The 15,482-nt window shown below is 40.6% G+C and overlaps 1 protein-coding gene across 4 annotated transcripts in view; it reads left to right on the top strand.

The window, feature by feature from the left end:
• The window catches only part of cacna1c (calcium channel, voltage-dependent, L type, alpha 1C subunit), a 139,059-nt gene that overhangs the window by 41,063 nt on the left and 82,514 nt on the right, over positions 1–15,482 (top strand). For all 4 annotated transcript variants that reach the window (XM_026232076.1, XM_026232085.1, XM_026232104.1 and 1 more), the window contains exons 2-3: positions 2,995–3,337; positions 5,105–5,210. In XM_026232076.1, the coding sequence (XP_026087861.1) occupies positions 2,995–3,337; positions 5,105–5,210 (449 nt within the window). The remainder of the gene's footprint in view (positions 1–2,994; positions 3,338–5,104; positions 5,211–15,482) is intronic.

The raw sequence follows: 15,482 nt of genomic DNA, 5'->3' as shown, positions 1-15,482 counted from the left end.
AGCAGCGTTCTTTAGAAAAATCTTTAAGGTCCTGCAGATTCTTCAGTTTTCCAACATCTTTACATATTTGAACCCTTTCCAGCAGTGACTTTATGATTTTGAGATGCACCTTATCACACTGAGGACATCTGAGGGACTCAAACACAACTATTTAAAAAGATTCAAACGTTCACTGATGCTCCAGAAGGAAACAAGATGCATTAAGAGCTGGGGGTGAAAACTTTTGAACACAATGAAGATGGCCAAATTTTACTTATTTTGTTGAAATATAATTTTTTTCCATTTAGTTCTGCCCTTAGGAAGCAACAGAAGATACTTGTATGTTTCCCGGTACACAAATTAAGTACAATTTACCTTGATCTTCAAAAGTTTTCACCCCCCAGCTCTTAATGTATCTTGTTTCCTTCTGGAGCATCAGTGAACGTTTGAATCTTTTTAAATAGTTGTGTTTGAGTCCCTCAAATGTCCTCCATGTGATAAGGTGCATCTCAAAATCATAAAGTCACTGCTGGAAAGGGTTCAAATATGTAAAGATGTTGGAAAACTGAAGAATCTGCAGGACCTTAAAGATTTTTCTGAAGAACGCTGCTCAGTTTAAGTGTTCAGAACAAACAAGGGACTCATGCACAACCATCACAAAACAGAAAGACAGTCGAGGATCATCACCACACACAGAACTAAGAACCAAGGGTTCCCAAACTTTTGAGTGGGGTTATTTTGATGATTTCAGCATTTTTTTTTTGTCTGGTGGAATAAATGTTAAAATATTTGATGTACAATATCTTACTCAGGACAGTACTAAATAAAATATAACATGCATTTAGTATGATCTCTCTTATTTTTTGAAAATTACTCATATTTTCACAGATTCTGCAAGTGGTGCCCAAACTTTCGATCCCCACTGTATATCAACCCCTCCCCTAGCTCATTTAGTCCCTTCCTGTTTGTTTCAGGCTAGTTTCTTTCTCACCTAGTAATAATCACTGCTTATACTAAAGTTCACTTAATACAGTCATCCTTGTTCATATTTTGTGTATATATGTATGTATACATATATATGTACATTGAAGCTGCAAGTTAAAATACAAATATGAATATTTCCTTTTACGAAATAAAAAGCTCTGAGAGAAGCCCATTGCTGATCTCAGATAAGATCCCCTGGTGTCTGTGGTGATGCAGTTGCAGAATCTGATTAAATCTTAGTTAATAGATTCCAAATCGAACAGCTTTAGTGGCTAATAGCTCAAACTTTAGAAACGTTTTCAGTGAGGTGCAGATTTGATATGTGTGAATGAATGTGGGATTTAAAATTTGGTGATTTTCCTTGGCACCTAGTCTTTGCTTTACTGTATGTGAATTCAAGTTTACAAGTGTGTGTGTATTGCTCTTTCTGTTTGTTTCTGCTATTATGTGTGTTCATTTGTGTCTGACGTGAAGAAACAAACTTACCTTCCAATTAGAAAAAATGAGTGTCAGAGTGTCTCTCAAGAGAGTGAATCCATTGTGGGTACTTTAGGATGAGTAACTGAGATTCTTCCTTTGAAAGTCCTTTATCCAGAGCATGGCTTTACTATAGGAATTAGAAATGGTGCTTTAGGAGAGTCCGCATGTCATCAAGAAAAGCCCACTTTGACTTCCTATAATTTAACAGGAGTAAGATAACTCAGGCAACATTTTTCCAGTTATCTTCTTACTCTCATAACACACTTTACTGAAATTCACTTCATTAGCATTTTACTGTTTCATTCACATCACATGAGAAACTACTGTCATATCACATGCACAGCAGCTGCAAGTTCCTCATGGCAAACCGTCACAATAAAAGTATAGTTTAACGTTAAGAAATGTCAGAATATATTACTATTTAGCAGTTTTATGACTTAATGCCACTACTGCTAATACATATTAATACATCTTTATTTTTAAAGGAAAAATTACAGTGTTTTATTTTTTTAATTAAACAGTAAACCTCTGTTGTGCAGCACTTTGTTTGCCGAAAAGTAAAAGTTTTTTTTTTTTTATCAATTCACCATTTGTAAACTGTTTACTGTTCTTTTCAGAATCCAGATCATGAATGGGGACAGAATGGGGACATCTGAATCGATACTCAACCCTAAGACAAACTCTGATATGACATTTCAAACTAATTCAGACTTTGGCTTATTCGGTGGGCTACAGCATTTATTAAAAAGAGAAGTGGGGAAGAGAAAACTGAGGGTACAGTATAGAAGAAACTCTCAGTTCTGTGGGTTTATTACTGTGATCTCACTCTGTCTCTGATTCCTGACACACACACACACACACACACACACACACACACACACACACACACACACTCTTCAGTAGGACAGTTCTCTTTGGATTTAATGCTCTTGGATTGCAGATGGAGATACAGTCCTGCAGGGCTGCCATGTGTGATGAATACACTGTTGAAATGGGCCAGAATTGTATTGGAATGCCAATATGTAAAATATAAAAGAACATTGATTGACTTTCCACACCTGAAATTGTTCACCCAGGAGTTATTACATATAAATACCAGGGGTTTTTAATCTTGGGTTGCCATGCTTTGGGATTTCACACTGTATATTTGTAAACCCATTTATGGATGGAACTGACGGTCTTATTTGCATATTTACAAGCGTAATAACATTGATTGGACAAGTACAACACGTGACAAGCACACAAACTGTTTTAATAACCGCTTGCTCATCTGGCTGTGGGCTTTTTTCCCCCTGTGGACATCTATCAAATAAAATCTGGGTCTGGGACAAGGGTAAAACAATAAAAGATTTTATTTATTTATTCTTTATTTGGCTTTTCAAATCTACCCTAAAAGGAATTAGAAAAGTTGTCAAGTAAATGAAGGTACGATTAAAAAAAAATATAGTTTAAATATAACATCAACAAATCTTTATTAATACAGAACCAAACATCACTGAATTCCGCTTTCTCAGAGTCTCTCATTCACGGTCTCCTTCTCTTCGTCTACAGGCTCCAACTATTCCAGTCCGTCGTTGGCTCCAGTCCCCAGTCTGAATGAGGACGAGCGTGTGGGGGGCGGGGGTGGGGTGCTGGGTCTTGCACCTGAACACATTCCCACCCCTGGCGCCCCCCTCAGTTGGCAGGCAGCCATCGACGCGGCACGGCAGGCCAAGCTGATGGGCACCACCGGAGCCCCGATCTCCACTGCGTGCTCCACGCAGCGTAAACGCCAGCACTACACCAAACCCAAGAAACAGGCCACCACTGCCTCCACGCGCCCACCCCGAGCCCTTCTCTGCCTAACTCTTAAAAACCCCATCCGCAGGGCGTGCATCAGTATTGTGGAATGGAAGTATCCTTTACTGAACTCGGATATGTGTGTGTGTGTGTGTGTGTGTGTGTGTGTGTGTCCAAAAAAAATCTAATATTGAGTTTGTGACGGTGGTTTTAGCAGGTAGCTGACCATACTGTTATTTTCTGAATGTTATTTACAGAGTGTTACGGTTACAGACTACTCATAAACTCAGTATGTAGCTGACTTTAAGGCTGAGATTATCGATCTCATAAATGTATTCTTTTCATATTTGTATTTGCTGCAGTGCTTCTGAATAAGTGTTTATTAATTGTATGATCTGTTTGTTATTATTGCAAGCAGTTTGACAGAGTTGTTGTAAAAGTGCAATGTTGCATGAAGCAGTACCAAAATATGAAAGCCCTCCAAAAAGTCGCTCAGAAAAGAAGAAAGAAATGTCTTGAGCTTGATATGTTCTTGTCGTGACCCTCATTCCCTCTTTGCTGCATTACAGGTGTAAATACACTTTTTAAATCGAGTTGAGCTTTGATGAGTCATTCAAGTGCATCCCTGAAATGGATTTTTACAGGAGACTGTAGGACGGTGTGTTCCCCTGTCCTTTTCCCCTTCCTCTCTTTTTTTCCCCCCCTCTCTCTCACGGTTTTATGTAATCGTTTCTGCCCACAAGAGGCAGCGATAGGCCCCTGAACAGGAAAATATGTTAATGAGGATTGATTGGTTGAGTAAAATGCTTCATTCATCAGGAAACCGGAGATCCAGCTCCCATTCACAGCTTCAGCCAAGAACTGATCACAACATCAAAGATTTCCCCATAAATTCACAAACCGGCGCAAGGGAACAACTAAACTGTGGAGACAGTTTAATTTCGGTGGGATATTTTATAAAAGTTCCTGTTTTGCCGGATCTATCCGTGTGTGTCTTCAGTCTTGCACACACTTGACTGGATCTGTATCTCCTGAGACTCCAGAGCCCATCTCTCCTGTCTTTGGTTGTGTTGCCATGCCAACAGCTCCTCTCAAAAGGCTGAACAGGTCCATGCACACACATATACAAATATTCATCCCTCCCACACGCGCACACACAAATGTACACGCATATTGACCCCTCCTACAAACACGCATTCAGTCACACACACATTCACATTATGCACAGTCAAGCAGGTTGCATGTATAGAACTGTTATTTATAACCTTATAAGACCTTTAAAGATTAAATTCAGTTTGGGTCCGCCCGCAATGGTCTGTTTTTGCTCCCTTGGGGACCCGAACTACTGATCTACAAGCATGTTTATCTAAATGGGTTACAGGGTCTATGGCTCTGTAATTCTGAACTAACCCCAGAGAGCCATAACTCAAGGCCCAGACAGCAGATACAAGAGAAACATCCAGAAAAACAAGAACACATCTGTTTCTCCTCAGGACACGTGCCATGCGACTCAACACCCATCTCGGAGAAATCCATTCCTGTAACAAATGATGACACAGTTTGATTGCGTTTCCAGCAGAACTGAAAGCCAAACAAACAATTTGGCCAGCGAAGAGAGAGAGAGGGAGGAGAGAAAGAGAGAGAGAATGAAAATGGGAGGGGGGTGAAGATCGTTGTCTTGATGAAGGCCAGGTTTTTGAAGAGCTTGGCCTTGCTATTAACAGGAAAGAAAAAAAAAGAGCAGCGAGGATCTGGACTCTTGCATACTTGTAAGTCTTGTGCACTGATACGACTTGACATGCACTGTACTGTATGCGTGTGTGCTCTTCTTTTGCTTGTGTATGAACCAAATCTTTCATTTTCTTTAACACTGACTCTTCAGACCGTTTGAAATCATAATTTTGATGACTATTTTTGCAAACTGTGTGGCCTTAGCTGTCTACATCCCTTTCCCCGAGGACGATTCCAACGCAACCAACTCAAACCTGGTAAGAGACACTCTGCCACCCAGCACAAGTCATAAATGAGCATGTTGATGATGATTTGAGAGTGATGATAATGATGATGATCATTACGGAATTAAGACTGTAATTATAATGTTTGTGGGGCACTGCTGCTGATGGTAGGTCTGATGAATATGCCGATGACTGTAGTAGTGAGGATGCTTGTGACTGTAATGGTGATGGATTTGATGTGATATTGGTGATGATGATGGTGGAGGTAATGTGATTATGGTATTGATTGTGATGGTTATGTGATGTGATTGTGGCGATTGCAGTGATGGATGTCATGGAGGTGATGGTGATGTAGTGGTGAGGATAATACTGGTAGTGATGGTGTTTGATGGTGATGGTAGGGGTGGGGATGGTTATTTAGTAATGTGATGATGATGGTAATTCTGATGAATGTTATGTGATAGTGTGATGATGTAATGTCTTGTTAATTTTTTTATCGTTATCTTTTTATGGTTGTGATTATTTTTGCATGTGGCTCAAAAAATGTAAAGCTTTGTTAAAACTTTGGTCTACAGACTGTTAAATAATGCTTTAGGAAATTATTGTAATGTGATGTTGATGATAACTGTGATGGCAGGTGATAATTGTGCTAGTGGTGTGGCTGAAGATGGTTGTGATGGTTATATGATAGTACTGATGGTGATGATGATTATGGCAATGATAGTAGTAGTGAGGATGGTGATGGATGTGATTGATGGTAATGGTGAGGATAATACTGGCAGTGATGGGACATGATGGTGGTGATAGCATTGGTGGAAATAGTAGCTGTATTTGATGATGGTAATGGTGAAGGATGTTATGTGAGTGTGATGATGAAGTGATGGTGAAGTTGTGGTATTGATGATAACGGTGAAGGCAGATATGTGATGATGGTCTTAGTGGTTAGGATAAAGGTGGTTGTGATGGTTATGTTCATAATGATGGTGATGAGGGTGATTATGGTAATGAGTTGGGGTGGGACAGTTCACTGAAAAAAAATCAAACCATTTGGTTCTCCACACATGGTTCGGCATGCGCTGGGAGCATGGTTCAACTTAAATTTGACAAAGCATCTGTAATTGGGTTTGCTATAATTATTAACACATAAAGCAAACAAGGTTTAGGCTAATATATGTTTCTGTTGATGTATGCGCTTTCTGGCTTCCCAGTACATTACAACAACAAACCATTCACTCTTGTTCAATGTGAATGCCGTATGCTGGAATATGAGCATTTATTCCATCATCAGCTGGGTGCTGAGGTGCGGCACACAGGTGAGATATGAACAGCACATGATCTGTGTTTAAACTAAACTCATTTAAACTTTGCAGTTTAAACATTTAAGTGCCAGAGGATGCGAGCTCGCCCACGCAATGAGAAGATTTGTGCGTTTGCTCATCAGAAGGGTGCAAAGCAAACAAATCTAAGCTCTCACTGAAGTATTATGTTTAAATGGACAAATTCACACAAAAATTATGTATAAATGCCCGTCCTGGTAAATACCCTATAGCAGACATAACCGGCTGAACGTAGGTCTACTGTAGCAGTGTAATGGATCAGTGCATTCTCTTAAAGTGGTCTTTATATTTATTCGAACAGCAACAACAAAAAAATCACTCACTTCTCTTGATTGTAAAAACGTTTGTAACTTTAATAAAGAATTATCTTTAATTTATACAGCCCAATATTCAATACTGTTTTACATTTAATTACTTTATTCAATTTATGTACCTAAAAACTAATTCTAGACCTACCAAAAGGAAGAAAATGAAAATCACTATTTATTTACTTTGTATCTTTATTCCATTGTATTTATTTGTGCTGTTGCTTGTAGTTTGATAGAATATTCCTATTTTTTTTATTTGAAAGTTTCATAAGTTCATAAACAAAACACATACCAAACCGTACCGAAACCGCAACTCTAAAGTCGTGAAACTTACCGAATTGTGAAAAATTGAACCATGAGAGTAGCACTGGGGATGGTTATGCTTGTGACGGTGGTGGTACTGGGAAGGATAATACTGGTTGTGACTGACTGGTAATGATAATAGTGGTGATATAACAGCGGTGGGGATAATTATGGTTGTAATGATGTTGATGGTATTGGTGATGGATGTTATGTACTGTGGTGATAATGTGATGGTGAAGTTGTGGTGTTGATGATAATAGTGATGGAGGATATGTCATGATGGTGTTAGTGGTGAGGAAAAAGATGGTTGTGATGGTAGTAATGATGGTGATGATTGATTATGGCAATGTCTGTAGCAGCGAGGATGATGATATTAATAGTGGGGTCGATTATGGCTATGGTGGTAATGATGGTGCTAATGGTAAGGATAAAACTGGCTGTGACAGTGATTGGTAATAATATTGGTGATGGTAGTGGTTGGGATAGTTATGGTTGTGATGATAATGGTGTAAAAGAAATGATGATGGTGTTGATTATGGCAATAATAATGGGCTTTACACATTTTTCTCGAACTATTGGTGAAATGACCCACATGGCATGTTTGCATTACAGGAAGTAGGAACAGTTTTAGTTCTAGAATCTCCATTTGTGGGAACTACATTAGCCTACTTCAGAGTGGGGTCTAAAACAGTTCTGTAGGAACTACCAGTGACGTATACTGATTGGTCAAACACCACCGCTAACAGGTATTTTTTTTAAAAGCATCCACAAACATGGAAAACAGCGATAACTGCATTTAGCTACCCATTGTCTGCAGCGTTGTGTTCTTTTCACAGCCTTGATGATATGTAGTGGCGGACAGCAACACCTTATATATATAGGCCTAATATTGCAAGTTGTCATAGGAGATTTAGTCAGATTTTCATGCTCTTTCAGTCACGTAAATTGTGCATTTCCATTCCATTTCCATTATCACGAAATCCACAATTCACAACAAAAATGCTCAGATGACGTTTGTAAATGCAGTGAATAAAGGTGTTGCTGTCAGCCACTTCAGAGTTCCTGCCTACAGTGTGAATGCAACCAGGAAATTGGCCCGAGTGGGAAATTGGTTCTCTAGGGACCACCATAGTGGCTAGTTCCTAGAACTGAGTTCCGAAAGCCCCTATAGCTAGTACATTTACTTTTAATCATTATTCAGTTAGCTTAACACAGTACACGTAGCAAGGGCTTTTAAATAATATAATAAATAAAAAGAAAACAGATAGAATAGAAAAAGAATAGAGCAAGCTAGTGTTAGAGGGCTAGGAAAATATACACACAAACACAATTGCATAATAAATTAAAATAAAACAGAATACAAAAAGATTAGAAAGGTAGTTAGATTTTTTTAAAGAATGGAATTTGAATAACGAGTGCTAAAGTTAGAGTGTCAAATAAAGATGGAAGAGATGCGTTTTAAGGCGATTCTTGAAGATGGCTAAGGATTGAGTTCAGCAGGTCATTCCACCAGGAGGGAATTTTAAACTTTTAATTGAAAAGTCCGTAAAAGTGACTTTGTGCTTCTTTGGGATGGCACAATCAAGTGACGTTCACTTGCAGAACGCAAGCTTCTAGAGGGCACATAAGTCTGAAGTAACAAATTTAGGTAAATGGGTACAGAGCCAGTGGTAGTTTTGTAGGCAAACATCAATGCCTTGAATTTTATGCGAGCAGCTATTGGAAACCAGTGCAAATTGATAAACAGAGGTGTGACGTGTGTTCTTTTCGGCTTAGTAAAAATGAATCTTGCTGCCGCGTAGCTAGTAGCAGTAAGGATAGTAATTGTTGTGATGGTGGCTTTGTTATGAAGATGTAATGGTAATGATTACTTGATAGTGATGATGGAGGTCATGATGATAGTGGTTCTGCTGCTGATGATATTGTGATTATGATGTGTTGCGGATAGCAGTGATGTTATAGTTGTGTTGATAGTGATTGCTGTTGGTTGAATCATCAAAATGGCTCTCAAGTTTTGTGAGGTGCAGTTGCATTTTAGAGCTTACATTTGGTTTTGAATTGGAAGTTCAGATTACTGAATCTAGAATAGAGAGATTGGAGTTCTGTAAGCCTAAGAACAGTCTGTGTGCTTCAGTGCTCAATGTACAGTACATTCAGCCTTGATGAATGCAGAACGATGGAGTGTGTGGGTAATCTGGATGTTTGGCTGTGGAAGGAGTTCTCAGACCTCTCAGAGTTTCATGCTGTAGTCTGAGTAACACTAATCCATCCAGCCATCAGCTCGGAGATCTGAAGCCGCATTATGTGCTTTCCCAGCAAAGAACACAATGGAAACCTGTAAATGTTTGAATGAAAGCATGTGAACATGCTTTTGGGGGCACGTAGTTCAGGGCTGAGGCATATATAGTGGCGTTAGTGGTTCTGCAAGTATTTTTTCCCATTCATTTTCTCTATAGGGATTTCCAAAAATGATTTGAATCAAACCAACCAGCTCTGAGATTAAATCTTTTGATGAATCACTTTCAACATTACAAACTTCTTTAATTTTAAAAATATATATTTTTATTTAAATGTTTTTAATGAGGCAATGAACAACACCCCATGAAGGATTTGAAAATTAGTTATACAAAAGTAACAGTACATTACACTGCCATTCAAAGTTTAGAGTCTCTTATGCTTATCAAGGCTATATTTCTTTGATCCAAAATACAGAAAAAAACTGTTTCTAATATTGGTGTCACACCTGGACTCATTTAGTGTGTTTTTGCCCGTGACCCAGTTCGTGTCTTTCCGTGTTTGGTTTGATTAGTTCCCAGGTGTGTCTATTCTATTCCTCATGTGTTCCATGTCCCTGTTAATTTAGTCATGCCATCCACCTGTGTTTCCCCAATTATCCTTTGTACATAAGCCTTGTCCTTTCAGTTCTGTTTTGTCGGGTATCATCACTTGTGACTAACTCACTCACTTACTTGTGTCTATCGCTGTGCTCCATGAATGGTATATATTAAAGCCTTATTCCGTTTATCCTCGGCTCCGTGTTTCTTCCGGTAGCTTAAACCGTGACAGAAGACCCGACCCAAAAAAGAAGAAAGTATAAAACTGCGTGTTTTTCCCTCCGTTTTGTTTTCGTTTGTTCTACAGTCTTTTCTTTTCGTAGTTTCTATGGATCCCCTCTATAGCCCCGGATTCCTCCTCCTCATGCTGGAGCAGGAAGGACATTCTCTCGAGGATCATACCAGACGGTTTCTTCTATTAGCCAATGACACCAGCTACCCGGATGACGCGCTCTGCACCTTCTATAACACCAGCCTGAACTCCAAGTGCAGAGCGTTGTCGCCCGAAGATGGTCCTCGGGAGGATTTCGCCGCATACGTGGAGTGGACTCTGGAGAGAAATGGCTCATCTTTCACCGTCAGCCCCATAGAGGATCTCGCCAGTCCCACTCCCTACCCAGAGACCAGCCAGCCACCTACTCGCTACACGGAGCCAGAGCCCACCGCAGCCGCAGAGCCCGAGCCATCCACTGACAGGGAACAGGATCTCGAGAGCGCGACTGACCAGGTGTGTGAGCCGGCAACACCGTGCATCGTGGGAGTCCTCGTGGAGATCGAGGGCGTGGAGGAAAGCCCTGCCCACACTCCTGCGACTGAGGGTGAGCCGTATACAGTCTCTGAAAGTCATATGGAGCAAGTTCTGGATCTGATGGACTGGTCTATGGAGGTAGTCCCTAATTTTCCTGTTTCCCCGCTGGTTCCGTCCAGCCCTGATTCCCCTGTATACCCTCTCAGTCTCCCACTCCTACCTCCTCCAGTCATTTCCTCTGCTCCATTTCCGCTGGTTCCATCCAGCCATGAATTTTCTGTTTCTCCGCTGGTTCCGCCCAGCCCTGAGTTTTCTGTTTCTCCGCTGGTTCCGCCCAGCCCTGAATTTTCTGTTTCTCCGCTGGTTCCGCCCAGCCCTGAGTTTCCTGTGTCTCCGCTGGTTCCGCCCAGCCCTGAGTTTCCTGTTTCTCAGCTGGTTCCGCCCAGCCCTGAGTTTTCTGTGTCTCCGCTGGTTCCGCCCAGCACTGAGTTTCCTGTTTCTCCGCTGGTTCCACCCAGCTCTGAATCTTCTGTGTCTCCGCTGGTTCCGCCCAGCTCTGAATCTTCTGTCTCTCCGCTGGTTCCGCCCAGCCCTGAATCTTCTGTCTCTCCGCTGGTTCCGCCCAGCTCTGAATCTTCTGTGTCTCCGCTGGTTCTGCCCAGCCATGAATCTTCTGTGTGTCCGCTGGTTCCGCCCAGCTCTGAATCTTCTGTATCTCCTGTGTTCCCTCCCGGCCTCCCTCTCCCACCTCCTCCAGGACCTGCTGGTCCCTCTGCTCCACTTTTGCTGGTTCTGTCCAGCCCTGATCCTCCTGTCCTTCCCATCCTTCTCTCTCCTCCTCCTAGACCAGCCAGTTCCTCGTCATCCCTGCTGGTGCCAGTCAGTCCCGCAGCTCACCCTCAGTCCGCGCCATCGGGGCGCGGTGGTTCGCCGCTGGACTGCCAGTCTCCAGCTCCGCCTTGGCGTGTTAAGGCCCTGTCTCCGCCTCCAGCCTCCGAGCCCTGGACTCCTCCTCGGTCCTTCGACCCAGCGGCTCCGCCTTGGCTCTTAGCTCCCTCGTCCCCACCGTGGCCTGTCATCCCACCTGCTCCACCGGGGTCCCTCCGGCTCCACCTTGGTCAGTCGTCGACCATCCGCCGCCTCGGGACTCCTCTCCTCTGGTTCCACCTCGTCACTCCATCCCTCCGGCTTTGTCAGGCTCCTCCTTCCCTCCGGCTCCACAGCGGTCTGCCAGGACCCTGCCTCCGCCTTGGTCGCCTGAGCCTTCTGCTCCACCTAGGCCCTCCGGAACCTCGACGTCCCCCTGGCTTTGCGGCTGTGCTGCTCCATCTTGGGCTCCTCACCCACCGGTGCAGTCTCCGCCTGTCGGCCCCCTGGTGTCGTCGACCCTTCCTTCACCATGGCTCCTCCCGCCGTCGACCCCACCTTGGATCTCCGTCCTGGCTGGTCTCTGGTGGACCATCTGGCTCCTCCTGCTCCTGTCTCCTCCCTGGCTCCTTCCTCCTTGGTCCCTGTCTGCTGGCCCCCTCCTGGGAGTCCGTCCTCCACCGGAACCTCCTCCCAAGTTCCCACCCACGCCTCCCTCTGTTGTTTCTACGGTGCGAGGACGCACCTACCGGGAGGGGGGAGTACTGTCACACCTGGACTCATTTAGTGTGTTTTTGCCCGTGACCCAGTTCGTGTCTTTCCGTGTTTGGTTTGATTAGTTCCCAGGTGTGTCTATTCTATTCCTCATGTGTTCCATGTCCCTGTTAATTTAGTCATGCCATCCACCTGTGTTTCCCCAATTATCCTTTGTACATAAGCCTTGTCCTTTCAGTTCTGTTTTGTCGGGTATCATCACTTGTGACTAACTCACTCACTTACGTGTGTCTATCGCTGTGCTCCATGAATGGTATATATTAAAGCCTTATTCCGTTTATCCTCGGCTCCGTGTTTCTTCCGGCAGCGTAAACCGTGACAATTGGTTTCCTATTTTACTATACTTTAAAATTTATTTATTTGATGCAGCACTACATTTTCATCAGCCATTACTCCAGTCAAGTTTTGAAACTGATGTGCTGCTTAAAATTTATGTGTAACCTATAAAACATTTTTCTTTGAATCTCTTTGACTGTGTGTTAAAAAGACAGCATTTATTCAAAATATTAATATAAGTCTATATTACTATCACCTTTTGTCCAGTTAACACCTTGCTGAATAAAACTATTAAAAAAACTATAAAAAAAAAATGAAAGTAAAACATTTCAGAAGTTTAAAACACAAGCATGGTTTCCTTCATTTGATACATATACCCCTTTGCTTATGGGCTATGAATGGAATCTTTTGATGGGTAGAGGTTGTCATGGATATGGTATCCTTGGTGATGGTAAAATGCACAGCTACCGTGGTAACACAGTAACTATGCAGCCAACCTGCAGAGCAGAAGGTGCATTGACTCTTTGTTAGTTTTATGAAGCTCCCTCTTCATTATATTGATAACAGATTCAAAGAGTACTCTGTGTGGGTCTAGCACATGAATCTCAGATCCAAAGTTACTGGTCAATCTGTGTTTATGGTGTTTGAAATGGTCTGGGGAGCAGTTTCTGACAGAAACTCGTCATCAGCTAGACATCAGATCTGAATGGAAACTGGTGTCAAAAACATTGTTAATTAAGAAGGAACTTCACACAATTATTTATTAGGCATAACGATCCACAAATCTGTTAAAGGAGACCTATTTTGCCCCTTTTCACAATATGTAATATAAATCTCAGGTCCCCCAGAACGTGTCTGTGATGTTTCTGCTCAAAATACTCCACAGATCATTTATTGTATCATTTTAAAAATGGTTATTTTGAGTGGAAGCAGAAACGTGTTGTTTTTGTGCATGTCTCTTTAAATGCAAATGAGCTGCTCCTTCCCTCCACTTTTCACATTTGCAAATATTTTTTGCAGGCACTTCATATAATCATCATTAGAAAGCGGGTTGCTTGAACAAGTAGGCCTGACTAATTGAAAACGCGTATAATGAGGCTGGGTTTGGGCTTACCTGACCCTGACTAGACGTGCTCTTTAAGGACTGTTTGAATAAGAGGTGTCCTTGCAAAAACAGCTAGATGGATCACAACAGAATGGAACAGAATGCAAGTCTCAAGACGAGTAAAAGTTGGACTATTTTTAGCTTGACATGCCATTTTAAAAATGCAACACTTGTAGTGGGATGCTATAAAACAGTGTGAAGTGTGACGCAACAGCAAAATACATCCATCTGAATGTGTACTGTATGATTGTAGTGACGGCACTTTAAAGCGGGAGTTGAAAAAAATATGGCGTTTCCAAAAGTTTTATTGTGAAAACCATGAGAGCACATTCTAGGTAAAGCATCATAAAAATGTAAATAGTAAATAATAAAACAAATACACAGCAAATGGCTAGTCAGTCATCCAGAGCTCATACTGAATAATACATTTATGGATATTATATGCATAAATTTTATGAAACTTTTTTATTATTGTTATTAGTTTAATTTTAATAAATCTTTTTAATATATTTAATATTTAACCTTTTTAACAAATGCATTTTTTTAAAGTACAAATTCATATAATGTCATAAAAAGCTAAAATACATAAACAATATAATTTTTTTATTATTATACATAAGGTAAACATATAACACAACAACAGAACACAAAAACAAAAACAAAAAACAGCAACGACAAATGATAATAGTAATATGTAGAAGTATTAAATAGTATTTAAATAGTAATAGCATGTATAATAACAATGATAATTATATTTAGTGGTGACGGTGATGTTGATATTTATAAAATCAATAATAACAATAATAATAATAACAACAACATTTATATCAATAATAATAGCAACAATAATAACAGTAATAATAGTAATACTAAATATGGGGATGATGATAATATTTTGTATTGAAAGTACAATTGCAATAGTTATATCAATATTAATATAATAACAACAACAATAGTAATAATAATAATAACAACAATAGTAATACAAAAAAAAATTATACTAATAGTAATGCTAAGGATGACGATTATGATAACACTTTTATCATATGGCGACAGTGATATCAATAATAATTATTGTGGTAATAATGATTATAATAATAATAATAATAACAACAACAATACACATAAACAATATAATACTATTACACGAATATTGGTCACTTCATTTTAAGGTCCAATTCTCACTATTAACAAACATTAGCTATGACTTGTGCCTCAATTAATTCCTTATTTTCTGCTTATTTAATAGTTAGTAAGGTAGTTGTTAAGTTTTGGTATTATAGGGGAAGGGATGTAGAATATGCTCATGCACAATATGTGCTTTATAAGTACTAATAAACAACCGATATTGTAATAATAGAATTGGTCCCTATACTAAAGTGTTACCAAATTATTTATAATAGTCCACTGTGGAGTCTGCACCAGAGCAGGCTTGGCAAAAAAGAGCACTGTGACGAAAGCAGGGACTGTGTGTGTAGGTATGAATGTATTGAGAATTGAGTTTATATATGTGTGTATGAATGTGATTGTATCAAGCAGGATATGTCTGATTGGTGAGATCTGAAATAAAGGCATTTTTATTTTTAGAGCGCTGTGAGAAAACGGCTGTCGCTGAGACTCTGGCAACCGGCCAGTTCACATTCTGCCCGTTTCATCTACACAAACATCATATTTAGACAAGATGCATTCTCTCCTTGCTGCAAAGCCCACACAACACATGCGCACCCCTCCCTTACCCACAACAGTGAGGCTG

The sequence above is a fragment of the Carassius auratus genome, chromosome 4, assembly GCF_003368295.1.
Source record: "Carassius auratus strain Wakin chromosome 4, ASM336829v1, whole genome shotgun sequence".
NCBI lineage: Eukaryota > Metazoa > Chordata > Actinopteri > Cypriniformes > Cyprinidae > Carassius > Carassius auratus.
The sequence above is the reverse complement of the archived record's forward strand: the minus strand, read 5'-3'. Positions and strand labels throughout refer to the sequence as shown.